The 26,466-nt window shown below is 43.8% G+C and overlaps 1 protein-coding gene across 3 annotated transcripts; it reads left to right on the forward strand.

Moving 5' to 3' along the window:
* Positions 1–89: 89 nt before the first annotated feature.
* Positions 90–24,988, forward strand: LOC135978180 (centromere protein F-like). 3 transcript variants are annotated; one of them, XM_065579214.1, is made up of 9 exons: positions 104–673; positions 4,229–4,351; positions 6,712–6,834; positions 11,658–11,793; positions 14,198–14,343; positions 17,247–17,328; positions 20,267–20,347; positions 21,549–21,742; positions 24,593–24,974. In XM_065579214.1, the coding sequence occupies exons 1-9, from the start codon at positions 578–580 to the stop codon at positions 24,797–24,799; spliced, it is 1,188 nt and encodes a 395-aa protein (XP_065435286.1). In that variant the 5' UTR covers positions 104–577; the 3' UTR covers positions 24,800–24,974. The 3 variants fall into 3 exon arrangements, with proteins under 3 accessions (XP_065435288.1, XP_065435286.1, XP_065435287.1); XM_065579215.1 differs by lacking the exon at positions 6,712–6,834 and having other exon boundaries at positions 108–673; positions 24,593–24,970; XM_065579216.1 differs by lacking the exons at positions 14,198–14,343; positions 17,247–17,328 and having other exon boundaries at positions 90–673; positions 24,593–24,988.
* Positions 24,989–26,466: the final 1,478 nt, after the last annotated feature.

Below are 26,466 nucleotides of genomic sequence, written 5' to 3' on the forward strand. Positions count from 1 at the left end.
ATAAACTGAAACACTTCTAATAGGATAATTTCCTCTATGACAGATAAACTGAAACACTTCTAATAGGAGAATTTCCTCTAAAAAGGAAATTCTTAGCATATTGATTTTCAGTTTAAAATTTCAGTCTAACCTACTTTAAACAAGGAAAATTCTTCTGTTCTTGCTGTTCAAAATAGTTCACTCATTTTTTTCAGTTGAATCAATGTGCTGATTCACTGTAAATTGAAAGTTGCATTGAATTTATCTCTTGTGCCTAAACACTTCTAGTTTTTTTTAGTTTTTGCTGCTCATTTATTGAAACTTAGCACACACTTGTACTATAGCCAAGTGTAATCTGTTATCAGTTTGGGATGGGATACCTGTGTGGGTGTTCACTAGGTCATGGAAGACTGTAAGCAGTTTTGGGGCAGAGACCATGACTTCCTCGTATGTATGTGGTCTTTTTTTTTTTTTTAACAGTGCCTACTAAAGTGGGGTTTCAATCCTGATTGCGGGGGCGGGATTGCTATTGTAGTACAAATAATAAATATTCCCCTTGCATCACTGTGATTTATGATTAAACTTTTTATAGACTGAAATGATGGAGCAAACCATGGAAAGAGTACAGAAATGGCAAAGAGAAGTTGAAATTAATCGTCGCTCCTTAGAAGAGAAAAGAAAAGAACGGGAAAAGGTAAGACAAGACCCATTTTTTCACAAGTTTAAAGTTGCCTCCAGACTGCTGTTACCAGAGTGAACAAGTTGTTCCTTGAGTATTTGTCCATGTAGATCCCACTCTAGGTGCATATGTGCCTCAGGCACGCAAGATTGGATTCTTCTTCTTTGAGTGCTTGCTCATGTCGATTCCATATTTGATGTGTGCGCGCCCCCTAGGGCCGGCTTTGGCAACCTCTGGAGCCCTGTGCTTATGCGCTGGTACATTGGGCCCTGCTGGTCCCATGCCCTCTCAGTTCCTTCTTTCCACCAGTGACGGTTGTTGGAACGCTTCCTGTTTTCACAAGTCCGATAGTGGTTTCTCTAACTTTGGACTCTGAGTTTTTCTTGTATATCGTTACTGTAGTGTTAGCAGTTAGCATTTAGGAGCGGAATCCCATTAGGGACATAGCCCCAAGGACGGCGTATGGCCGGGTCCCTGGGGTTTAAGCCATGGGCTGGGTGCAGCAAACCTATGTCTAATAGTGACATGAACACGAGCTGCCTTAAGTGCCTCAGAGAGGCGCATATTAAAGAGAAGTGTAGGATCTGCAAAAACTTCAGACCTCGCTCTCTTAAAGACAGGGATATCTGATTAAAAGCCATGTTGATGGAGGCTGCCCTGTGCCCTGCTTTGGAACCATGCCTCTGGAGACTGTGGTGCTCAAGTGTAGTTGGCTACAGCAACTACACTTCCCCAAGTGAGGGACCTTCCTGGGACCAAAGTATTGTAGTCCTGGACCTAATGATCTCCCCCCTGTCCCTGTTAGAGCCTTTATCACCTCTCTATCAAGACAGGATTTTTGGTGACTGTTATCTCTGCTCAAAGGATAAGCTAGATTTAGGTGTTAATGGCAGGACCTCTTTTACTATATTTCACAAAGACAAGATGACTGTTCTTTGATCTCGCCCTAGGTTCTTATTCAGAGTGGTCTCAGGCTTTTGTTTGCATCAGGGCATAGACCCTCAGTGTTTCCCCCAAAACCTCATTTGACTCCTGGAGAGGCAAAACTTCATATGAGTGGTGTCTTTAGGGCACTTTTCTATCACCTCCATAGAACAAAGCCTTTCCATAACTGGCCTAGAACTTTTTTTGTAATATTTGGGACAGGTCTAGAGGGCTCATTATTTCAACCCAGAGACTTTTGAAATGGATATTTGACTGCATAAAGATCTTCTGTGAACTAAATAAATTAGATCCACCTTCTCATATTATAGGGTTACCATATAGCCTTAGCAAGCAAAAAAGAGGACGGGAGGAGCCCCGCCCTAGCCCCACCCCTGTCCTGCCCTAGCCCCACCCCTGCCCCTCCCACTTCCCGCCCCCCTCAGAACCCACAACCCTCTCCCCAGCTCCTTGTCCCATGACTGCCCCCTCCTGGGACCCCTGCACCTAACTGCCCCCCAGGACTTCACCCCCTACCTAAGCCTCCCTGCCTCCTTGTCCCCTGACTGCCCCCTCCTGGGATCCCTGCTCCTAACTGCCCTCCAGAACCCCACCCCCTACCAAAGCCTCCCTGTTCCTTATCCCCTAACTGCCCCTTCCTAAGACCCCCCCCCAACTGTCCCCCAGGACCCTACCCGCTACCTGCCCAAAACCTTATCCATACTCCCCCCAGAAAGCTCCCCAGAAAGGGGGGTGCGTGTGTGTGTGCGTGCATATTAAGATACCTGCTGATGCTACACTGTGCACTGTCAACCCAAAAGAACCCAATCTCATGCACATGGGGCACGTACACACCTAGAGCAGGATCCATGTAGCCAAAACAGCTCAAAAGAAGCCAGTTAGTGTAAGGAAAATAACTTTTTTGTAACATGATATTCTGATTTTGCCACTAAGGGGCAAATTTTAGTAGCTCGTATTCAAATTGAGGGAAAGTTAGTGGGAAAATATTTTAAGTATCTCCACTCTGACCTTCCCTCTTTCATTTTTTTTCTCCTTTGTCACACTCTCCCTTGCTACTTTTATTTGGATTTTTTCTTTTCTTTTAGTTTGGCAGCTGGATGGATCTGCATTTGTTAGTGAAACAATTTATTGGCCTACCATGAATTAAATTGACTAAAGCCATGTTCCTTACCTGTTGATAATAGTAGTCTGGTGGTTATAACTTGGTAAGAGGAAGTGAATCCGTAGTTCTTCAAGGTAGGCTGGGCAGGCAGGCTACCAATTTGTTCACCTCTAACTTATAGTTAGACGATAAAAAAATCAGAAAAAAGCGTGAACATTTTGCTAGTAATTGGCTCACTTATTCCTGAGTGTGACCCTCCCCACCTGCCTTCTTCTGCTCCTGGCAGGCCAGCCCAGGGTAGGAGTGGGCCTTTGGAAAGGGTATGAGGGCAGAGGGGCTGGGGGTAAGTGGGGGAGACAAAGATTTGGGGAAATGGATCACTGGGATCCAAGAGGGTTGGGGACTTCATAGGATGGGTCTCTGGCTGGCAATGAGAGTGGGAACAGGCTGTGGGGGTACTTGAGGACATGGGATGGAGCAGGTGTCTTGCTGGAGGATAGGAGGGTGCTTAGGAGAAAGCAGAGGGGAAGCACTAGCACTTCACTACCTTCTCCATCTGACAAACCTGCTATGATTTGTTAGAGGGGAGTCCTGCAACTGCTGCCAAGAGAAGTTTGGCAGAGAGGTTTGTTGCCGGGAGACGCCACTAGTGCTTTCCCTTCCCTATCTTCCTCCACTTTCTGCTCCCCCACTTAGCTCTTTCTTTTCCTTACCAACCTCAACACCCTCTACTAAAAGTCCTGTGCCCCTCATAGCCCTATTCCCCCACATAAATTCCCTCTCAAATTCATGTAGAGCCCCAACCATAAGGACCGTGGGGCTGGGAAGAAGCCTCAAAAACTAATTATACCTGGATGGATATCTACTTTGCATCTCCTAAAGATTGCAGGAGATGGGCTGGATTCCTAAGGATCTTCGGAGGTGTGCATTAGTGAAGTTCTGCTCCCCCAGAACTGAGGCGGGAGGAGTGAATGCCCCTCTACCAAACTTCTGTTGCTACTCAGTCTTATGTTAAATCAAATTGAAAAAAACTAAGGCAGTTTCCTCACAAAAAACATTTTTACAGCAGTAAGTTAAACATGTAATCATAGCAAAGAAGGGAATTTTTTCCCCCAAAGGATCATGATTATTGGGGATTAGTCTGGTTGCTTAGTTGTAATGCTCAATGTTGTTACGGAGATCTACTTTTGAATTGATATATAAGCTTCATTCCATTATTTGCTAGTATTTTTTTGATCCACCTGTATTGGTGTAACAGATTCAGTAGGCTACTCTGATTGGCCACACTGAGTCCTGGCCATTAGTGGCCATAACCGAATTTAGGCTTTACTTAAAAATGGTTTTTAAACTCTTTTTGCTTCTGTAAGAGAGGGCTTTAGTGTAATTAGTAACTATTTACAGAGACTATTTACAGTCCCTCCCCCATGTTTTCCAGTGTTAATAGTTATAGTAACTTGACTAGAAACATGTAACAGGAGTGTGTTTCTCCCTCCTCCCGCCCCCTCCCCCATCTTCTACATTTCTAGGAAGTATTACGTCAGCTCCGTGCCTTACAGACAGTGGCCCAGCAGTGCAAGGAGATGAAACTCAACCAGGACTTGCAGCAAGCCAAGAACGATTACAATGGTCTACGGGCAGAACTTGACAACGTAGGATTTTTAATATCTGAACTATTCAAATGGAAGTGGTGATGCTGAGTTTTTATTTCATGTAAAATTTTAACTGTCCTCTTTTTTGTGTTTAAAGATCTATACGTGACTAATATTTAAGTGCAACTAAATACATCACAGGTGAGAGCAAGCTGCGCTATGTTCCTGTCACAGGGTGAGCTGGTCCATTCAAAGACTGGGGCACAGCTGCACTTTTTCTCAGGTTTAGCCCATCTCCCTGTATGATGGGAATGAATACAAGGGTCATGTGACAGAAGCATGCGTCTAAACCAGGCCTGCTGGTTTAGATGCATGGCAGCCTGTAGTCATTCAAGAGAGAGACCCCCCCACCACGCGCCAAAAGTTCAGAGAGACACACTCTCTCTCCTTAGTTCCCAGGCAGAGAGCCTGTGAAGAGGACAGGTGACAATTTTCCAGAACTCTAAGGCAGAAGACTTTGGGGGGAAGAGATTTACAAGGAACTGGAAACTGTGCAGGGATAAGCCTCCATTGATGGACCTGCAGGATGCAGAAATCCCAGCTAAGAGAGGGGCTGGACTGCAGGGATGGGCATGTTCTGATAAAAACCTGGAAAAACTTGAGGCCTTATAAACGGAAAGGAATAATTGAGGCTGGTAAGGGTATGTTTGAGTGTTGTGTTATGATAATAAACCAAACTGGAAGAGAGCACTACTGTAAAATCGCCACATGTGATAGCTGGTTTGATGCAAGATTGAAGGTAAACTGAGGTAGCAGATGGGCCCAAAGGCAGTTTGGGGGTAATGCCCTGGAACCCTTCCCTTTAGACTTGTTCGGATTTGAGCACTGCTTCTTTTCTACCCACACTCTCTAATAGAAAACTGCTTTTTTATTTTTGATACACATGGTCTACACTGACTTAATACAGAGGTTCTAAATTTGTCCACGATAGCTGTCCGGCATAGCTATGTGTCATCCTAGCTGTGTGAGCACATTAATCAAACATTTTCTACAGAGGAGAAAATATTAACCACTACACATACTCTTCTTTCCATGTTTACTCTTGAAACACTCGATTCATACTGAAACTTGGACGTCTAAAGGTTTTTATCCAGAAAAGCGTACTCCTTTCTAGAATGGAACTAAATTATTTCATTCTCATTTTTTTCTCTCTTGATGTTGGTAATAAATTTACTTCCTTTTTAATTTGGAGTACTATAGAGCTCTTATGACAGATATAAAACAGATTAAAAAGGTTGAAAACCAGGTAGAATTTGGTGGTGTCACAGTTATGGTCTCGTTAACTTCCTGGTTTAGATAGCGATATAAAGTCAGGTGATAAATTTAAGATTGAGCATAGCACTACACTAATTTCCCTTATCCCCAAAGAATGTGGTTCTGGAGACAGAGGTGCAAGCTGAATGTCTTTGTTGGTCCATAAATACAGGGAATTAAGGTGTACAAATACTGGTTTTTAAGAACATGTAACCTATTCCTTGAATATATAGTAAGTGGGAAAGGTAGAGTAATTTGTCAATCTCTTGATATTTGTGTGAGAGAAATAAAGCATCTGACTTGCTGTACCCAAACAAAAAGTGAGAACTGTGTTTTTCTCCGACATTTGGATTGTACAGAACTGAGTCTAGTTTGGTATTGATCCTTTCTGTTTGTTGGCTGTTCAATGGCATATTTGGTGATAGCTGATCATCAGTCCAACACCTAAACGTTACCTCTCAAATGAGCAGTTGAGGTCTGAGTGGGAATGGGGAAGCATCTTCTAAACCTAATAGGTGCTTGCTTTGACAAAATATGTTACGTTAAAAAAAATTGAGAGCAAGTGTTAAATCTGCTGCCCTTATGATTGAACTTAAAAGAAAGCTCTGGTTAGGATTCCCAATGATTAACAGACTGTACTATAAATATTGCTTAAATTATGAATATATTTATACATTACAACTATATACTTGAAAATGTGCCTGAAAATATTTTTCATATCCTTGCCCAGTCTTGAGTTAAAGATTTGTGTTACCTTAACATGTACTGTTTTTGGTATGATACAGAATCTAGAACCCGGGACTGGACAGTGAAAGGAGGATGGATTTTTCAGATATCTGGCCTATTTTTAATTGTACTTTTTTAAAGCCATCATGCTGAGTTTCAAGGATTAGGGCCAAATTCTGCTCTTAGTTATACAACGCAGAAGTCAACAGTTACTCCAAAGTTCTCTTTCTGTAAGAGGAAGCAGAACATAGCTTATTCTTTTTGCTTTGTTTTATAACGTATCTTTGGAGCTCATCATTTCAAGGGACATCAGGAATTGTTAATTTTTTTAAATAGATTAAATATGACTACAAATAAAATGTGATGTGTTTTCCTCATAGGCAATAGCAGTGAAACATCATTTGGAAAACAACTCCAATGAGCTTACAGAGAGGCTGTGCAGAGCAGAAGAGGCTTTACTGGCAAGCCAGTCAAAGCAAAATGAGTTGAGGAGAAACTTTGAGGTAAAGAAATCAGAGGGGCAACTGGAATAATTAACAATTTAAACTGGAAATCAGTAAGAACTGGTGCCATTTAGGCCTTACTGACTCACAGGGGAACTCTGCAAGCTGTGTGTTGGAGAATAGTGTATTTCCACCAGAAGTTGTGTTTCGATACTGTCTTAATCTGGCTGTCCTTTTTTGGACCATCTTAAGACTGTGACAATGTTCCTCCTCTGCCTTGGTGAGCCCTGCACTTATTGGCGGATTTGCTCACCTCAGAGATTCACGGCAGCCCTCAGTTTGGACACTTTTGTGGCTCAAACCTGCCGTTCATTCAGCTAACCTCATCACTGCCCAGCATGGGGAAAAGGAAGGAGAACAATCCCCGTAGTCTCCGCTGACCCACCTTGGGTCATGGGGACAGGCCAGGGACCTTCCCCTCTGGTGGGACTCACAGTCCAAGTCAACTCCTCTTAGGGTGACCAGATGTCCCGATTTTATAGGGACAGTCCCGATTTTTGGGTCTTTTTCTTATATAGGCTCCTATTACCCCCCACCGCCTGTCCCGATTTTTGACACTTGCTGTCTGGTCACCCTGACTCCTCTTATATCCAATAGGGGGAAGGGAGACGGGGGAACCTGGGCCTGCCCTCTACTCTGGGTTTCAGCCCAGGGCCCTGTGGATCGCAGCTGTCTACAGAGTTTCATGTAACACCTGTGTGACAGCTACAACTCCCTGCGCTACTTCCCCATAGCCTCCTCCCAACACCTTCTTTATCCTCACTACAGGACTTTCCTCCTGATGCCAGATAGCGTTTGTACTCCTCGGTCTTCCAGCAGCACGCCCTCTCACTCTCAGCTCCTTGCGCACCCTTCACTGACTGAAGTGAGGTCCTTTTTAAACCAGGTGCCCTGATTAGCCTGCCTATCTTAATTGATTCTAGCAGCTTCTTAATTGGCTCCAGGTGTCCTAATTAGCCTGCCTGCCTTAATTGGTTTCAGAAAATTCCTGATTTTTCTGAAACTGCCCCGTTATCTTACCCAGGGAAAAGGGACCTGCTTAATCTGGGGCTAATATATCTGCCTTCTCTCACTCTCCTGTAGCGGGCCCCTGCCCTGTGGACCCAACCGGCCTCCCCGCCCTTTCACCGTAAGCCGGCTATACGACTTGAAGCTGGTTCGTTTCCAGACTGCGCCAAGGAAACATCTATACACGCTCGTGCTCCACACCCTGCACTTCCTCACTCTCGCGTCACACCCCGACACAAAGTGGCAGGACCTCCTGCCACTTTTAGAGGGTGAGGAGCCCCGGTGGGCCAGCCTATACTCCACCCTGTTCCCAAGGTCTGCCAGGGATGTCAGTTGGCAGCTCCTTCATGGGGCTGTGAGCACGGGCATGTACTTGGCGCGGTTCACCCCCGTCCCGGGACACCTGCCTCTTCTGCGGCGTGAGGGAGACCCTGGCGCACGTTTACCTGGAGTACGCCAGGTTGCAGCCCCTATTCCGGGTCCTCACAGATATCCTGTTGCGTTTCTGGCTGCACTTTTCCCCTCACCTCCTTATTTATGCACTCTCTATCCGTGGCCCCACAAAGTCATGGGACCTCCTGGTCAACCTCCTCTTGGTCCTGGCTAAAATGGTCATCTATAAAACCAGGGAGAGGAGGTTGGCGGATGGAGTCTCCTGTGACTGTGGGGCCTCTTTCTGATCCTCCGTCCATTCATGCATCTGGGCAGAGTTCCTCTGGGCGGCGTCCACTGACTCCCTTGATGCCTTCGAGGAGCAGTGGGCACTGTCTGGGGTTCTCTTCTCATTGTCCCATTCAGGTTCCCTTCGGACCCTTTGACCGCACTCCTGTCCCTGTTATTTTCATTAGTTGTCCCCCAAAATCACTTGGTTTCCAGGTCTTGTGGATCCCCCGCTAAGGCTGGGGGGATCTTTTAGCAGTGGGCGGGCTTTGGCTTTGGCCCGCCCACTTCCTGGATCCCAATAGGATCACTCTCCTGTAGCCCTCTGGCCCGACCCTGTCACAAGACCTATAGAAGTGATACAAAATAAGGCCCTGATCTTGCAGTTTTTGCAATTGATTCCATGTGGACTGACCCCAGGCACAAAATTGGTTGTATGGTCAGGGTTTCAAAAAATTATTTTGCACTAGCTATACTACAGATAGGGTTAAAGTTCATATGGAATTATTTGTCTAATCTAATTATGTCGTATGGGTCAAAAGACTCTTTGTTTAGTCCTAAAAATAAAATATATTAAATATCGGGTTGAGTTCATTTGGAAATTCTAGAATCATTAGCTGCTTCCTAAGTATAAGTGTGTTTGGCCTAATTCCAAGATTTCGTGGAGGAATGGGTTCTTTTTTGGTCACACAATCAATTTAAAGCAAGAGAAAATCCCCAAAACGATTTGTACATTTTTACTTTTTCAAGCACTATAGACTAGCATTATCATCAAAATTCTAACTATGAAGCCAGATCCTGACCTGGAATATATCAGCATAGCTCCATTGAAATCAATAAAGTTATTCCAATTTACACGAAAAGGATTTGGCTGTAAATTTTGATTTAAAAAAAAACCTTGATTGTAGATTAAAAGATTTTCCTTTTAATTTGGAATTAGAAGGAAAATGAAAGGGAAGAGAAGTCAGAATAGTCATAGAAGCAACAGCCGAGATTTTTTTTTTTTAAGTTCTTATATTGTGCCAATTGCTGGTGTATCTGAATGCTTTCCAGAGTTAAGAATAATTAAGGTGACTAGCAATTGTTATTTGAGGTTTCTATTTCTCCCATATCCCCCAGAGCAGTGGTTTTCAACCGCTGGTCCACAGACCCCTGGGAGTTTGCAGACTGTCTAAGAGGTCCTCGAAAGGTTGTCCTTACAACGGAACAGTGGTTTTCAACCCGTGGTCTGTGGGGATCCACAGACTATGTCTAAGATTTCCAAAGAGGTCTGCACCTCCATTTGACATTTTCTAGGGTCCGCAAATGGAAAAGAGGTTGAAAGCCATTGTCCCAGAAGGTAAAGGGTGTGTGGGTGGGGTGGGGTGGGGTGGGGTGGGATGGGGGGAGTGTAAATATGAAAAATGGTGATGTTAGTTGTCATTCTAAGTTTTTGCAGGAGTGAATTTCATAGTATTGGGCCAGCTCCTGAAAAAGCCCTGTCTCCTGCATATGCTAGTTTTACTTCTGATGTGTAGACAGTTGTTCCTGAGGAACACAGCTACTGAAGTCTGAGAGAGTAAGATGGAATTTTGGGCCCATGTTCTTTATAACTTCAAAAATAAAGACAGATTTGATTGAGTGTTCTGTTGGGGAATCAGCGGAGTGAGTGAAACATAGGACTGATGTACTCAAGTGAACCTGTATTACTGAGGAGGTGTGCTGCTGTGTTCTGTAACTGTTGCAGATTTTTCAGGGCAGATGCATTCGAGTCTAAATACGTTGGATTTCGATTATTCAAGCAAGAGTTAATGATGGCCTATGTGAATGAGGCCAAATTATAATTGCAAATGATGGGATGGGATGTACATGAAGGTGGGAGAATGCATGTCTTGTAAATGGTTTTGTGAAAGTCCAGCATCAGAGCATGGGATTTTTTTGCAGCTATGTTAGGTTGTTGGTTCCAGATTTTTGTTGAATGCTTCTTAATCAGAGCCACTTGTGCTGAGTCACAGCAAGAGGGGCGGGCCTTTCAGTCATTTAAACCCCTTGAATTTCATTGGTATTTTGAACACAGGAAGCTCAGAATTCCTGCAGCTTTGAGACATTTTTCAGACATCAGCATTGTCTAAAAATTTCGTCTCTTGACAACTGTGTATTTTAGAATGATTGATGATAGTGTGTGTGTGTGTGTGTGTGTGTGTGTGTGTGTGTGTGTTCTCAATATAACAGTTGGATATTTTGGACTACGAGGTTGTGAAACAAAAGGAAAATAACTAGAAGCAGCAACGGTTTAATTCATGTTCTTTGGGTGACTTGTTTAAATAGCTGAAAATACAGACCTGCTGTGCCAGCAAGGATTTAGGTTGTTTTCCATCCAGACCCTCCCTTTTCTTGAATTTGGCTTCTGTGCACTGGTGCCCATCTGCTAGTAGTAAGTAGATGAATAAATGATGGCTTGCTTCCAAGAGAGTCCCACCAGAGCCATGCCATCTGTTACCCAGCAATGCAGGAGTTTGGGTGGAAGGAGTTAGTTTCTTAGAAATCACTTTTATTTTAAGTTCCCAGGTAGGACATAGTTGTATGGGGTATTCTAACTTTTCTTAACTTATTTGGAAAAAAGATGCTTAGAAAATTTTCTATCCCGAACCCCCAGGTATTATTGAGTAATAATACTTTGCATCTAATGCTATCTTGCTAACAAGAGCAACTTCATATATTTGAATCATCCACACAGAGATGGGTGGTCTGAGAACAGGAGCTGGAACTGGAAACTTCTCCTGTGTTCTGATACTGGCAGTGAAATTGACTCCCCTCTGTGGCTTTGGGCAAGTCACTTAACTTCACTGACTCCGTTTTTGTGGGCTAGATTCTATCCTGTGTCAAGATCTGCTATGGGCAGGCAACAGAGAACTGATTGCAGCTCCCTGGTTCCATATCCTGAGCCAGCTAAGTACTGCTGTGATCTGTGCCAGCTGGGAGATGTCCCAAAAGGATTGTCTGCCCTCTGAGGATTGCCAAGAGTGCAGTTTGTGTTCCTAACCACTGTAAGTGCTTAGAAACCAAGGCCCAACTTTCCAGAGTCTTCATGGGACTCAGAGGGGTAGTATGCCACATCACACTACTCTCAGTTTATTGACTTAATCGACTGTTTTGTAACTAATGTTTTGTTGTAGGAAATGAAGAAGGAAAAAAACCTTCTTTGCTGCCAGTCTGATGAAAAAACACAAAAAATCCATCAGCTGGAAGAAGCACTTAAAATAGCCCAACACCTTCTAACAGAGACCCGGAAGAATGCTGAAGAGATGAAAAGTGAGTGACACATTTCTACCCATTTAAATCCCGTTACAAACTATTACTTCAGTGTGGGAGATCTGTAAACTTCATTATAAATGGTGATTTGAAGCGTCCCCAAGAAATAATAAGTTCCCACTGTGTGATATAGTTCAATTAACTTTCAGCTAATACACGCAATTCTCTTTCCAAACTGAGATGGAACTTCTTTATACAAATATACTAACTCATAAAATTATATGGTTTTAAAGTGATTTAAAATGAGGAATAAATATGTCCCAAACAAAACTATATGGTCAGCAAATTAAATACTACAATGTGCTCCTGTGTTTTAAAATCCCAAGCAAACAAATATACCTCAAACTATTATCCTTTAGCTTGTATATGGACTCCATCAAGCTAAAACGTGATGAAATGTTACCCGCCGAGCCCTAATTTGACTTTTCCCTACATTTGTCTATCTGGTTGGGAAAATGCATTTTGCAGACTGAGGTTTGAGAGAACAGGTAATTCTGCTAAATAGCCATTGTAAAGAAGGAGACTGCTCCCACTTATCGCTGTAGAAGTCTAACCTCACTTAATGAGATTTCAAAATTAAATTTATGGACCTAGTCCTGCTCCTATTTTAATCAGTATTTCTGCACTCTCCAATCCATGAGGCCATCCAAATAACTGCTTTGCGTTTTGATCTTATTCTTGGCAAGTGGCAGCACTTTCGGCTAGCTAAGAAAATGTAATGCCTTCTAAGCCCATTTTCTTGCTTTCGCTATCTTTTATCTGTGGTTCTTAAGGTGTCAAATGGGAGCATTCTCTCAGTTTTCTGGAGGGAATAATTATGAACAAAAAAATAAGTCAGAAGATGTTTGTGCTGTAGCTCTTCACTGCAGCCAACAATAACTTGTCCTAATTGAAACATAACTGAATGTTGGTGCCCAGAGTCCTAGACTGTCACTCTTAACCCCCGGACGGTTCTTCCTCTCTAAGAAGTCTCTGATTATCCTCTCTAGTTATACCTTTTCCCCCTTGTAACGGTGTGGGACTCACCCCTGCGGCGCCCCCTTCTGGTCATCCAGGGACTTAGCTCATTTCTAGCCAGAGCACCCTCTGATGGTCACCATCCTGCTCGACATTAGCCCCCGTGTCCCTCCCGGACCCTGGTGTCCTCCCCTGTCAGGGTCCTGCTCACAACAGTAACCCACTATCTGGGGATTCCCACCCAGGGGAATCCCCACCCGCTATCCTCCACCTTGCCTCAGTGGCTACTGCCAGTCACCATCTAGACCTGTTTCACTAGGGCCGGCTGCAGTCTGTAATGGCCACTCATCATTGGCAGGGGACTTTGGACCTGCTGCCTTTCCCTACAACTCAGTACCACTCTGGGCATTGAACATGGCCCTGCAGCCTGGGGAGTTGTCAGCCTGGAGCTCCCCAGCTCCTCTGGCCTTTCCCTAGCCCTGCTTCACTCCAGTACCCTTAGCTTCCCAAACAGCTAGGTCCCTCTCCCTTCAGAGCTAGAGGAAGATTGACTGAGTGTTTGGCTCACAGCCCTTTTATAAGGGCCAGCTGTGGCCTGATGGGGGCGTGGCCCAGCTGTAGCTGCCTCCCCAATCAGCCCAGGCTTGCTGCTTTCCCCAGCCACAGCCCTCTGCAGGGTTGTTCCAACCCCTTCAGGGCTAGAGCGGGCAACCGCCCCGCTACACTCCCCTTTGAATCACCACCCTCAATAATCCTTCTCCATCCTATGTGTTGACATAGTTCAAATATCTGTTGATTGCTATCATTTCCCTTCCCCTCTCTCTGCCCCTCTTTCTCACCAAGTTCTGGGTCTTGGAGACATTGAATTTTCCTTGTCCTGTAGGAAGGGAATGCGTAGTCTTGTTTTATATGGTAAGTTGGTGTTATTCAATAGAATTCTCTTTGCAATACAGGAAATCTCTTGTATTGTCTGTCTCTCTTAATTTTACTCCATACATCAGTCCATCAAACACCTTGATCATTTTTATATATTCTGGATTTTGAAGACAGGAAAATGGACAAATAGGGCACCAAAATTCTTTATCTAGCCATTGATACTGTTACCTGTCAACCATGAGTTTCAGAGTACAAGCCATCAGACCTCAGTGAAGATGGGCTGTAGAAACAGAGTTACAATTGTGAAGCATAGAGCGATTTGACTAGCAGTATGTTCTTTCTGCAAAACTGAATTCTGGCAATGCTATACAATTTCATGGTTTGGGAATAAAGGCAGTTTTAGAACACATACGTAATTATATTCTGAAATACTAAAAAAATTTATTGCTAGGTGAAAAATTGAAAATTGTCAATATTGCCATTTTATAGTGTTACCCATAAAAGCTAATATTGCATATTTGACATTGTTTGCTTTCACAAATTAACCACTTAATTTTTTTTATTACTATAGATAAGAGTTTGTCTCAGAAAATAGAACTGGAAGCACAAGAAGCCGAGCTTCAGCATTTAAAAAACAACAATAAATTGCTCCAGGATTCAGTCCAGGAGCTACAACTTGAAAATGGAACCCTTAAGAAGGCTTTAGAAGAAGAAAAAGTAGACTTACTAGAAACAAACATAAGTTTTTCAGATAGTTTAATAAGGCATTTCATACTTAAGCTTTTAAGAGCCAAAATATTTATTTGTGTCCTTTATAATATCTAGTCTCTATTCTAATATAACATTTGCTATAACTTCTCCATTAGTAGCATGGAAATCTCATTAAATCTGTTACCTTATAAACTTCTGGCTATCGAAGATACAGGAGGTCTTTAGCGGGACACCTGAAAACATGATAAAATGTGCACGTTTTGTCTGTTCTGTGGCCCAGCTTTTCTCCTCATTTGGAACAAAGAGGTGATTCCTCTCACCCGTAGAACTGGGAGGTGGACCAGTGTTGTTGCTGAAGGCTCCAGGACTAAGCTCCATCCTTCACCTCAGGCCACCAGAAATTGTGTCCACCAGCAGAACAAGTTGGCGGTTCAGTTTCTCCCAACAACTTTGTTTTATCATGAATTTTTGTTCATTTTTCTGCTATATTGATTTCATTTCAACTTCTTGCTCCTCTTTCTCTCTCCTCAAGTAAGTTCTCTGGATCCGCAAAAACAGCACTTCTCACTAACTCCCTTTGACCACTAGTGCTGTGGTAGAAAAGCCCAGCAAAATCAAGCTAAGTCCAAGTAGTTCAGTTGGCAGCTTTTTAGGGGTCTTAGAGGGTAACCTACGTCTCGCTGCTACAAGCCACCAACCCTTGCTGTGTGAGGGGATGGGGCTTTGTTGGGCCAGCGCACTAGTGCCCTGCATGCGCACATAAACACACCCATTTGAAGTCCTGACTCCATTGTGAGAAGGAGCATGAGGATTCTCAAGGAGATGAGAACTCCACATAGTCTGCTCAGGAATAACACTTGGAAACTCCATATGCTCTGGGTCCCAAAAAGACAAATGGAATTGTCCCCTTTGTAAGGAAGTAATATGTATAATTAATGAGCAGGAAGTATAAACATCAGGCTTTAAATCTTTTCTCTTGCCTTCCCATCCTTAGGATGTGTTTGCTGGGGTTTTCTCCTATATGCGGGTCTCCTGGAGTGCTCTGTATCAGACTCACTGCCCCCTCCCACCCTGGAGTATATCTGGGTGTGCAGAGACATGTGTTACTTCTGAGAAGCCCTGTCTCAGGTGGCAGGGTAATGTAAATTGTTCATCTCTGCTTTTCAACCTGGGATCCTCTTTCAACCAGGGAAGGGGGCCCAAATTTGATGTCACAATGGAGTGGGAATTGTCCCTGTCCGTTTATCAGGTCAAGGACGCAGGCTTTACCAGGGAAAGGAGTTTGGAGTCTCCTCCCCCTCTCCATAGGCTTGCTCAGCATTGAAGGATTAAAGAGCACTTTAGACAGTGTGTGCCCAGAACAGAGGCACATAAGAATTCCATTCCTTATGTAGCTGCACCATCAGGGGATTACAGAGGCATCAAGGAGAAATCCCTTCCCATGTTCAAAATGGCTCCTGCTTTACTGAGTAAAAACCCCCAAGTGATACTAATTCTCTTCGGAAGGGTGTAGACAGACACCCTTTCAGGCGCCTGGGGCCATCTAGCAAGCTATTCCAACAATCAGCATTTGTCTCAGTACCCCTACTTAGTTGAGAAATGCCCAGAGCAGGGTGATTAGCGTGCTACCTCACTTCTGTAAACAATTGGGGGAAGTACCCTATGTACAGAACCACACAAAAAAGAAATCCCAAACCCACATGACTCTCTCAGCACTGGAAGCCAGTGTCTTGAAAAAAACCTCAATAATAATAAACTATCTAGTTTCTCATGCTTTCCTCCTTTGAGATCATCATTTCCGGTTAAAACTAGATGTTAAACTAAAATGTAAGGAAAATTTGAAAGTTTGGGGAACCTAAGTGCAGCAGTAGTGCTACCAGAGAGAGACATCGCCATGCCTCCACTTATGGTGCAAAGGAAACAATACCTTACTTGCCAGGGTCTGTACTTCAAAATTAGACCGTGTTTAAACATGTCTTTTCACTCTGCCCCTAAGATTAACCCTAACTGACTGATGTGATATTAAACATAACAATGCAGTGTCTACACTGCATGTTGTAACATCATGTTAATGAACACATTAATTAATACCTTGTGAAACTTCCCACTGTAGACGTGCCCCTATTGTCTTTAAACTGCTTCTATTACCTCATTATGTCACACGCAACTTGTGAGAGCATATCAGTTCTGATGTATGCAGAATTTCCATCTAAATTATTAATTAAGCGATTCTTCTTATGACAGCACTATTTTTGCTAATAATTTAGATAGGGGTTTTTAGTTTTTAAACCTGTCCATCTAGGTGAATTTCTTCTTATCAATTCCCTCTGAATTTTCTAGCCTGCAGTCTTTTTCTCTTCCATTTGTGTTGAATGCCGAACTGTAGTTCTGTGCTCTCGCTTCAGAAATAAACACATGAAAAAGCACAGGCACTGAGTTACAGTGCTCACTCCATGCCCAGCTAATGGAGCACTGTGCTTGATATTTACGTTATCCTGAAGTGTGTTTTATAAGGCTGCCAGATATCCACCATCCCTTTATTTTGGCATTCCAATGCACATAGGGTGGACAAACCTGCCTGGACCACATGCTTTTCAGCTGGGTTTTGTCATTTGGTTATTTTGAATATTCTATTTAGATTATTATTTCTCTATCAAGGAAATCTACACACATGTAGCTTTCCAAGAAACATGACTTTAATGTTTCTCTGTTGGAATTAGAAGCTGCTATAATTCAATTGTATATTACTAAGTGAATCTACTATACAAATGCATATTATAACTTTTGTCTGGTTTTTTAGTTGCACTGAACTTTTAATGACAGGTGAGATGCCATTAGTGAGAGTATAATGCTTATAGAGAAGAATGAAGTTTCCTATTAGCAACTACAAACAATTTTTTATTTTATAGTTGGACAATCTGAAGTCTAGAATTCAACTGAAAAAGCAAAATGGATTTGCTTGCAATGAGACGAAGACGTGGATGAAATCCTGTAAGCAGCTAGAGAAGGGGAAAAAAAAACATTGCAGAAACAAATTGCTGAACATGGTGCTCCGTTAAAGGAGCAAAAGACAAGTATGGGGTAGTTTAAGAAGGAAATGCTCTACTAGAATGTTATTATAAGGCTGCAAATCATTCATGGAAGTCACGGTTTCTGTGACCTCTGTGAATTTTGCAGTGCTGGTGCAGCTGATCCCAGGACCACCCCATCAGCTGGGGAAGCCCCGGAGCCAGCCGCACTGGCCGTTGCTCCGGCAGCACTAGGCATGGTCCCTGGTGCTGCCCTGGAGCAGGAGTCTGGGACTAGTGGCAGTAGGATCCTGGGCATCCCCCCAGCAACAGCGTCACCCTGTTCTCTCTCCCCCACTCCTCAGCAGTCTTCAGGAGCGTCCCCCTTCCCAGTAGGTAAGATTTAGTCACGAGTATTTTTATTAAAAGTCATGAACAGGTCATGGGGCCGTGACTTTTTGTTTATTGCCCGTGACCTGTCCATGACTTTTACTAAAAATACCCGAGACTAAAACATAGCCTTAATCATGATCCTGTTTCTAACCTTAATGCATTTATTTATACAATATGTTTTCAAAACATGCATTATTACGTTTGATTCAGATGAGGCGCCAGATCCTCAGCTGGTGTAAATCAGTATAGTTTCTGAAGCTCTGCCATTCACACCAGCTGAGAATTTGGCCCAAGATCTGTCTCCTCAAATTTCAGAGTCTCCTTATATGTTATGAATATAGATTTCCAATGCCTATGTTTTGAAATAAAAAATGACCTTAGGATGAAGGGGAGGCTATTTTTTAAAGAACATTAGAGTGGTGTGTATAACTTCTTACAATGCTTTGTTTGAGACATGAGAGTGTAAAATGTTGGAGTGTGTCTGTTCTTTCCGTTGCTGGCCATCACAACAAAGAAAATTCACATTCTGGGTATAGATGGCTGATAGTTCAGCATCCACCATGGAGAAATTGACATCTTTTAGAGTTTATACATATGTCCTTCCAAACAGCTTTTGGTGTCCTTCTGGCTTGTAGACAGGGAGAGAGGAGCAACTCTTAAAGTGTTATGATTCAGACAAGTATCAGAGGGGTAGCCGTGTTAGTCTAAATCTGTAAAAAGCAACAGAGGGTCCTGTGGCACCTTTAAGACTAGCAGAAGTATTGGGAGCATAAGCTTTCGTGGGTAAGAACCTCACTTCTTCAGATGCAAGTAATGGAAATTTCCAGAGGCAGGTATAAATCAGTATGGAGATAACGAGGTTAGTTCAATCAGGGAGGGTGAGGTGCTCTGCTAGCAGTTGAGGTGTGAACACCAAGGGAGGAGAAACTGCTTCTGTACTTGGATAGCCATTCACAGTCTTTGTTTAATCCTGATCTGATGGTGTCAAATTTGCAAATGAACTGGAGCTCAGCAGTTTCTCTTTGGAGTCTGGTCCTGAAGTGTTTTTGCTGTAAGATGGCTACCTTTACACCTGCGATTGTGTGGCCAGGGAGGTTGAAGTGATCATCAGTGATCTACAATCCATCCTGGACAATGATCCCTCACTTTCACAGACCTTGGGAGGCAGGCCAGTCCTCGCCCACAGACAGCCAGCCAACCTTAAGCATATTCTCACCAGCAACCACGCACTGCACCATAACAACTCTAACTCAGGAACCAAGCCATGCAACAAACCTCGATGCCAACTCTGCCCACATATCTACACCAGCAACACCATCACAGGACCTAACCAGATCAGCTACAACATCACCGGCTCATTCACCTGCACGTCCACCAATGTTATATATGCCATCATGTGCCAGCAGTGCCCCTCTGCTATGTACATTGGCCAAACTGGACAGTCACTACGCAAGAGGATAAATGGACACAAATCACATATCAGGAATGGCAATATACAAAAACCTGTAGGAGAACACTTCAACCTCCCTGGCCACACAATAGCAGGTGTAAAGGTAGCCATCTTACAGCAAAAACACTTCAGGACCAGACTCCAAAGAGAAACTGCTGAGCTCCAGTTCATTTGCAAATTTGACACCAACAGATCAGATTAAACAAAGACTGTGAATGGCTATCCAAGTACAGAAGCAGTTTCTCCTCCCTTGGTGTTCACACCTCAACTGCTAGCAGAGCACCTCACCCTCCCTGATTGAACTAACCTCGTTATCTCCATACTGATTTATACCTGCCTCTGGAAATTTCCATTACTTGCATCTGAAGAAACATGCTTCAGACAGTTCCTCCATTTTCTAACTATCATCAGGCTGCTACTAGTTGCAGCTTTCTGGGACCAGGAAATGCTGGAGTTTATTAACTTTAACAAATGTTTTTTAAGACACATACATTGGGGTTTTATTGATCACAAGCTTCAGTCATTTCAAGAGTTGTCAGGGGCTAAGTATAGAGCTAATAGGACAACAGTTTAAAGTGGTCACCACAGTGTGTAAAATATACTACAACTTGTCTGCCATTAGCTAGGGTAAGTTAGGCTAGCAAATATTCATGAGTGTCCAATAAGCAGAATCACTAGCGGTATAAAAAGAGATCCATATTTCTGAGATGAGCTATATTCAATTATATACCCAAAAATTGTTAAAATAATGGTAAGGTGGTAATGTTAAGCACTTAAAAGTTAGGAAATGCCAGAATTAATGTTGCCCATGCATTGTGTGTCCAGGGGCAGATTCCAAAGAATCGGGATACCTGGCACCCTGACAGTAAATATGGTATCAACAGAGATCTCTTCTGTAAAGTAACCTTTACATGAAGTCTGGTTTGTTTTATTTGGTATAGTTTACTGTGGTTGCACAAGCACACATCTTATGTACTTAACTAACAAATGAATGATTGAGATCATTGCATTCTAAACTCATCTTTCCAGAGTCTCCTTAAAGTTATTTGTACAGGTAATGACTCTTTCCTTTGGTCAGGTGCTGATGAGGTTGCCATCTCCCTACATGAGAATGAGCCAGAGTATGAGCTAGACGGACTCCCAGAGGTGGTGAAAAAAGGTAATTGTTACTTCTTTAGAGGAGAAGAGACCACATTGGTGGGGAGTGTGTGCGCGCACGCTTATCTAGAGAATCGTCTTGTCATATGCGTGACTTGGAAGCATTGTAAAAACTTGGACATCATCGGCCAGATTCAGCCCTCGTATAGGTTGCATAAGTCCATTTAACTCAACTGCTTGTCAGAGCTGAGTTTAGCCGCATGTGCTTTAAAAAAAAGCCCTAGTATACCATTGAGGCTATAGGGGGCTAGTATATTTTGTTGTAGATGTATGTAATTTCTAGTGGTTTTGGTTTTTGGTCTGTGTGATGTCTTCCCATCTGTACAATTTTGTAGTATTTGATGACAAAAGCAAAACAGCCAAAAATTCTGAAATCCAGAATCCTAATATCAGGTTGTAGTTTTGAAAATCAGTCTAGATACCTGTTGTTGACTTTGGGACTCCTCCAAAAACTTTGCAAAAGACCTCTGGCAAAAAGAGAGGGATTCTAAGCCCAGCCATTCCCAGTATAAAACACCTTTTTCTTCTGGTTGAGAGGAAGGGGGGAAATTTTTGCTGAAACATTTTTAACTGAATGTTTTTTCATTGAAATGTGCTGCATTGTCAAAGCCGAAATGTTTCACAGAGATGTATTGATTCAGACAAAGTTTTTGCTGGGAAGGTTTCTGAGGTGCAAAGTGGACTCTTGCAAGGAGGAAGGCCCCCAAATTGAAAACCTGATGTTTTTGATTCAATTTCATTTTGTGAAAGCATTTGAAAGGCTTATGTTTTCATTCCAATCTAGAATAAAAACAAATTTTGAAACCTCGAAAGGTGTCGCAAAACAGAATTGTCGCCCTCCGGCCAGCTCCACCTAGAACAGTAGAAGAGACATCATTTTCAGATGGAAATGATTTTCCAGTTAATGGTGTTCCTTTAAAGGAAAAAGAGAACATTTTCTTGGGGAAAACGCTTTTGGCCATTTTAGTAAAGCTGCTGTTGCACAGATCCACACCCTTGCCTGAGTTCACCTATAAAATTCTAGGAACGCAAGATAGTCCTAATAATTCCCCCATTATATTTTATTCAGTGAGTAAATGCCATTTTACTGTCTTAAATTATTACCAGTTGTCATCACCATCTTGAAATGAGCAAGATCAGATTGATTAGAACAATAAAGTAATTTAAGCAACCTTGGTTAATAGAAGCTGTTTATTTTTTAGGGTTTCCTGCTATTCCTATTGTGAAAACCGACCCTTACATTTTGTGCAGAACAACTTTTCACTTAAGGACCAGTCCCCGTCTTGCTGCCCAAAGCCAAAAATTGTCACCAGGTTCCCAACTTTTACGAAAAGGCAGGTCAGATAATCTTGGGGAGATCTGTAAACCGACAGCTAGTGGCAGCAAATCACAAAAGGTAACTGATCTTAAAAATGTATCTGAATGTGCAGGGCATGGGCAATCCACATCATGTATTTATCTCTCCAAGTGAGTTTGAAGATATGCTGTGTTATTCACATCTCCTTTCTATTTGCCATGAATATAGTGAAGACAAGGTCATCAATGTAAATACAATCAATAAAGCATGGCATATAACAAAGATCTGGGCATAATGGTAAACTTAAAATTGTTGGTGTGATCAAATCTGTGATCTCATGCCAAGTGCTCATTAACTTGGTAAATAGAAATGAGGTAAATCTTCCCACTTTAATGCTCATCACAAATATTTGATTATTTCTTGAAAGACCTGGCTGCCTAGAGCAGGGGGTGCGTGTGTGCGTGCATAGATGGATTACACACAAAAGCACTCAAAAGTTCGGATATGCTGGAATGAAGGCTCCTTGTCCCAATCTCTCTGTTCAGCCAGCCCCAGTTCTCTTCTCCTCCTCCTCTTAGCTCTGTGTCTTCTCTCAGTGTCTCCTACACATTCCTTTCCCGGTACCCCTGCCTTCTCTCATAGTCTTCTAGCCCTAGCCTCGCCTACTGGCTCCCTGTCCTTGGCCCCCTCTCCTCACCCCCGTTCCAGTCCCAATCTTGGCATACTCCTTGTCCCAGTCTGCCCTCCCACCCTCCCACCCCCATTTGCCTTTTGTCCCATCTGCATTTGAGTCCAGTATCTTCCTCCACCACCGGGCATGTGCACCAGCTTGGAGGGGTCATTGGGAGTACAGGAAAGAAAGGTTCCTGTCTGAGTTCTGGTGCTTGGCCCAAAGCAGCTGGGAAGAACCGTTGCAGGGAAACTCTGGCGTTGACCCCTGTAGGCCTGGGTTGGAGCATATCAGTTGCTCTGTGAGGATGGCTCAGTGCTGTGTTTTCATATCCAGGAGCTGTGGGGGAAATGGCACATGTGCAGTCACTCTGTGGGGAATAGCTCATGCGCAGTTTGGTTAGCACTAAGAGCTGTGCGAGATCCAAGTATACGCAGCGAGGATGAAATCTTCAGGGATTTTAGCTGCTAAAAATATAAGAATTCTCTCTGCTGAGCGTCTGTGAACTGTGATTTTTTTTCAAAGGCTTCTAATTTGGCCAAATTTGGGCAAGTTTTCCTGGGGATGGCAAAAAGCACATTCTCTGACACAAAGGCCACTCCCTGCCAAATGACAAGTCCCTGCTCCAACACATGGAGCTTTTCAAAGAAAAGTTGCCAGAATATTTTAATATGAGAAAAATGTAGATTTCCCTAGCCTTGCTCTTGGGAATAGCTTAACCATTTTGGCTGAAATTCTGCCTCTGTCCCCCACCCCCGAAGAAAAAGAGCATGAGGCAGACATACAGCATGGAAAATTTCAGCCCAAGCAATTAAAGTTTGTAAAGTTATAAGCAGCAGAAAACAGGGTCTTGTAATGGGAGGAGACAGGTAACCTTAATAATAAATGATCCTACTAGCTTTGCCAGTAATATATGTTGGTAACAATTTTGTTTTTGCTGTTGCATTGCTGTGAACAACACATAAAATCATTCTTTAAGTAACAATCTCTACAAAAACAATCATGCTTCAACAAATTGTTTAAAGAGATATTCTGTTCCCAGAGTTTTCATTTTTTAGGGCCAGACCCTGAAGTCGTTTCTCAGTCCTTATGCAAACTTGATCTGATTTTTTTCCTTTGCTTTTAATTATTGAGGACACTGGAATGAAAATTGATCTCATTCTTTAGAAGTTTTGGTACTGTACTTTTTCTTAATGCTTGTATTGTGATAACCTCAACCAGACCCTGGTAACTGCATGTCCACAATCGGAGATTTTGCCCATTGCTAGAAAAACACTGTTAGAGTGACGGAACAATTAGAGAGGTGGCACACTATCTCCACAACTCTTAGGTCTAAAAAGGAATGCTTCCACAGTGTCTGCTTTCAGTGGTAAAAATCATTTATTTTTAGACTTAGCCGTAGATTTCTCAAGCTACTATTACAATTACGGAACTGTAAGGACTGTCTTCCCTTTTTCCACTTGACATCAACATTTTAACAGCTTTTATTTTGATAAGTATCGGCGCTAGAAGGATAAGCCCTGATGCTCATCTCTCACACATGACCCACATCAGTGTAAGTGGGATGAGAATTGAGACCAATTACCTACACTATCAGAAGCTGTGGCATTTGGGATTTCAATTGTCGTGAAGCACACATTTATAACTACTTAAGTTTTAACTAATTAATGCTAAAATCATGTCAGCATTTGGTGGGAAGTGCAGGGGAGCCAAGGATGATTGTAATAGCAGTGGGGACTGGAATTTGAGAGAACTCCAAAGGTATAAATATTGTGAAATTTTTTAACAGTTTTAGAAAGCTAGTGTTGAACAGCAGAACATCTGGACAAGATATCCTCTGCAGGCCAGTGTAAATGCTTCAGGACAAAACAACTTTTTCAAGTGTTATTCTATTTACAGAATAAACTATAGGACATTTACAAATTCATTATGAAATATCAGTAATTAAACTTAAATTACATATCTCAAAATACAGTTCTGCAGATTAGTGATTGAGCAAGAATAGACTAGACAAGGAATTACTGTGTACTACTCCTTAGCTTTGCCTATACCTTGTTATATTATGTGACTTGCGATTTGTAAAACTTGAACGTGGTGAGGAGTAGGTAGTTGCTGTAAAGCATTCTGCACAGCACTGTTGTATTTTCAAAGTGATCAATATAAACACTGAAGATTCTTGCATTTAGCGGGTGTCTGCTAATTCATGGTATTTGGTTACTTGGAATGCGTCTCTCACTTTCTGCTGGTACTTAACAAGACTATTTTTTGTTGTGTTGCAGGTAGATGATACTCAACAGTGCGAAGCAGAAACAGCTATTGAACCCATGGAATCTAGTTCAAGATCTCTTCGCATAAATGAACAACCCACAAAAACTGTTGCTCAGACCTCTAGGGAGAATATTAACACTCACAAAGGCAGATGTTCCTTGAGCACACAAACATCACCTGAGCAAAATGAAGAAGGCCAAAACTGTATAATACTGTAAACCTGAGTAGTATAAGGGCCCTACCGTCAATAAAACCCTAACCCTGCCTCTTGACCCCTTTACCCTGCCCCTTGACCCCTTAAACCTCACCCACCTGTCACAGGAAGTCCCGCCCCAGGGGGTGTTAGTTCCGGGGTCAAGACGTCCACATGACCGGCAGCAAGGTGTGTCATGTGACCCTCCGCCTACGAACTCCTCCTCGGTATTGGTTTTACTCCGATAGGACCACCCTGAGAGGAGATTTGACCAGTCAGGGTGAGTCCTAGGGCGGGGTGACCTGTCCGGATGTGGGTCGTGTGACCCCTCTAAGAACTCCTCCCAACACCCTCTGCCAGTCAGAGTGCAGCACCATTACCCCATATGTCCCAGCTCCGGGCAGAGGAGGCCATCTCTTACCAAGGACACGTGTGTTAGAAATTGTGGAAAGGCTGCTGAGCGGAAACATGGACTCCTTTCCCACCGCTGTGAGAACTTCAGACTTTGTTTTAGCCCCGAGCACCTTTGGACTTGTGTGGAGAAAGCGCTACATCAGTGACAGTCCCGAGGAGGACCCTTTGACTCAACCGTTGATGGATACGTTGGAATCCGACCCCGAAACCCTTGTGAGGCACCCCGATGAGTGTGACGGCCTCTCATTGTTCAACCCTCTAGAGGTGGAAGGCGATCATAGCTTAGGGGAGTCACCAGCTGACAAGCTGAACAGAAAAGACGTCGCTCAGGTAAATGAATGATTAAGAAGCGACGGTCGAGGATGGGGTATAATGGGGCAAGGAACCAGGGATTGCGTAAATTAACAAGCAGCAGTGGGGTGCTTACACTGTTGCTTTTCTGAAAATCTCTCAACAGCTCGACCATGCTGTGACGGTACCTCCCATAAGGCTTTAATTTGTTAATTTACGCAATCCCTGGTTCCTAGCCCCATTACACTCCATCCTCGACCCAGGGCCGGCTCCATGCACCAGGCGACCAAGCACGTGCTTGGGGCGGCACCTTACAGCGAGGCGGCGCTAGGATTTTTATTTATGTATTTATTTTGGTTCAGCGGCGGGGCGCTCGGGGGGCTTGGCACGGCGCTCAGAGAGGGAGCAGGGTCTTGGCATGGCGTGTCGCTGGTAGAGGTGCGGGGGCTTCAGGCGGCGCGGCGCTTGGAGGGGGCGGGGCTTCGGGTGGCGCGGGGGATTGTGCGGCGCATGGGGGGTGGGGCTTCGGGCAGCACAGTGCTCGGAGGGGGGGGCAGGGCCTTGGCACGGCACTCGGAAGGGGCAGGGCTTCGGGCGGCACAGCGCTGGGGGAGCGGGGGCTTGCGCGGCTCTCCGGGGGTGGGGCTTTGGGCAGCATGACGTTCGGAGGGGCGGGGGCTTGGCGCGTCGGTCGGAGGGGGGGCAGGGTCTTGGCATGGCACGTCGCTGGGAGTGGGGGCGCGGCACTTGGAGGGGGCGGGGCTTCGGGCGGTGCGGCGCTGGGGGGCCAGGGGCTTGCTCGGGGGGTGGGGCTTCGGGCAGCCTGGTGCTGGGGGTGTGGGGATTTCGGCGGCGCTGGTCGGGGCGGGTTCAGCTGTGCGTCACTCACGGGGCGGGGTACGGCGGGGCGGCGCTCTTCTTTTTTGCCTGGGGCGGCAAAAAAGTTAGAGCCGGCCCTGCCTCGACCTTCGCTTCTTAATCATTCAT

Source organism: Chrysemys picta, unplaced genomic scaffold (assembly GCF_011386835.1).
Source record: "Chrysemys picta bellii isolate R12L10 unplaced genomic scaffold, ASM1138683v2 scaf156, whole genome shotgun sequence".
In the NCBI taxonomy this organism is placed as follows: Eukaryota; Metazoa; Chordata; order Testudines; family Emydidae; genus Chrysemys; species Chrysemys picta.

Coding starts and splice junctions, on each gene's coding strand:
- LOC135978180 (XM_065579214.1), top strand. CDS start 578: ATGATGGAGCAAACCATGGAAAGAGTACAGAAATGGCAAAGAGAAGTT. Junction 674..4,228: donor AAAGAAAAGAACGGGAAAAG/GTAAGACAAGAC, acceptor CTACATTTCTAG/GAAGTATTACGTCAGCTCCG. Junction 21,743..24,592: donor GTGGCAGCAAATCACAAAAG/GTAACTGATCTT, acceptor GTTGTGTTGCAG/GTAGATGATACTCAACAGTG.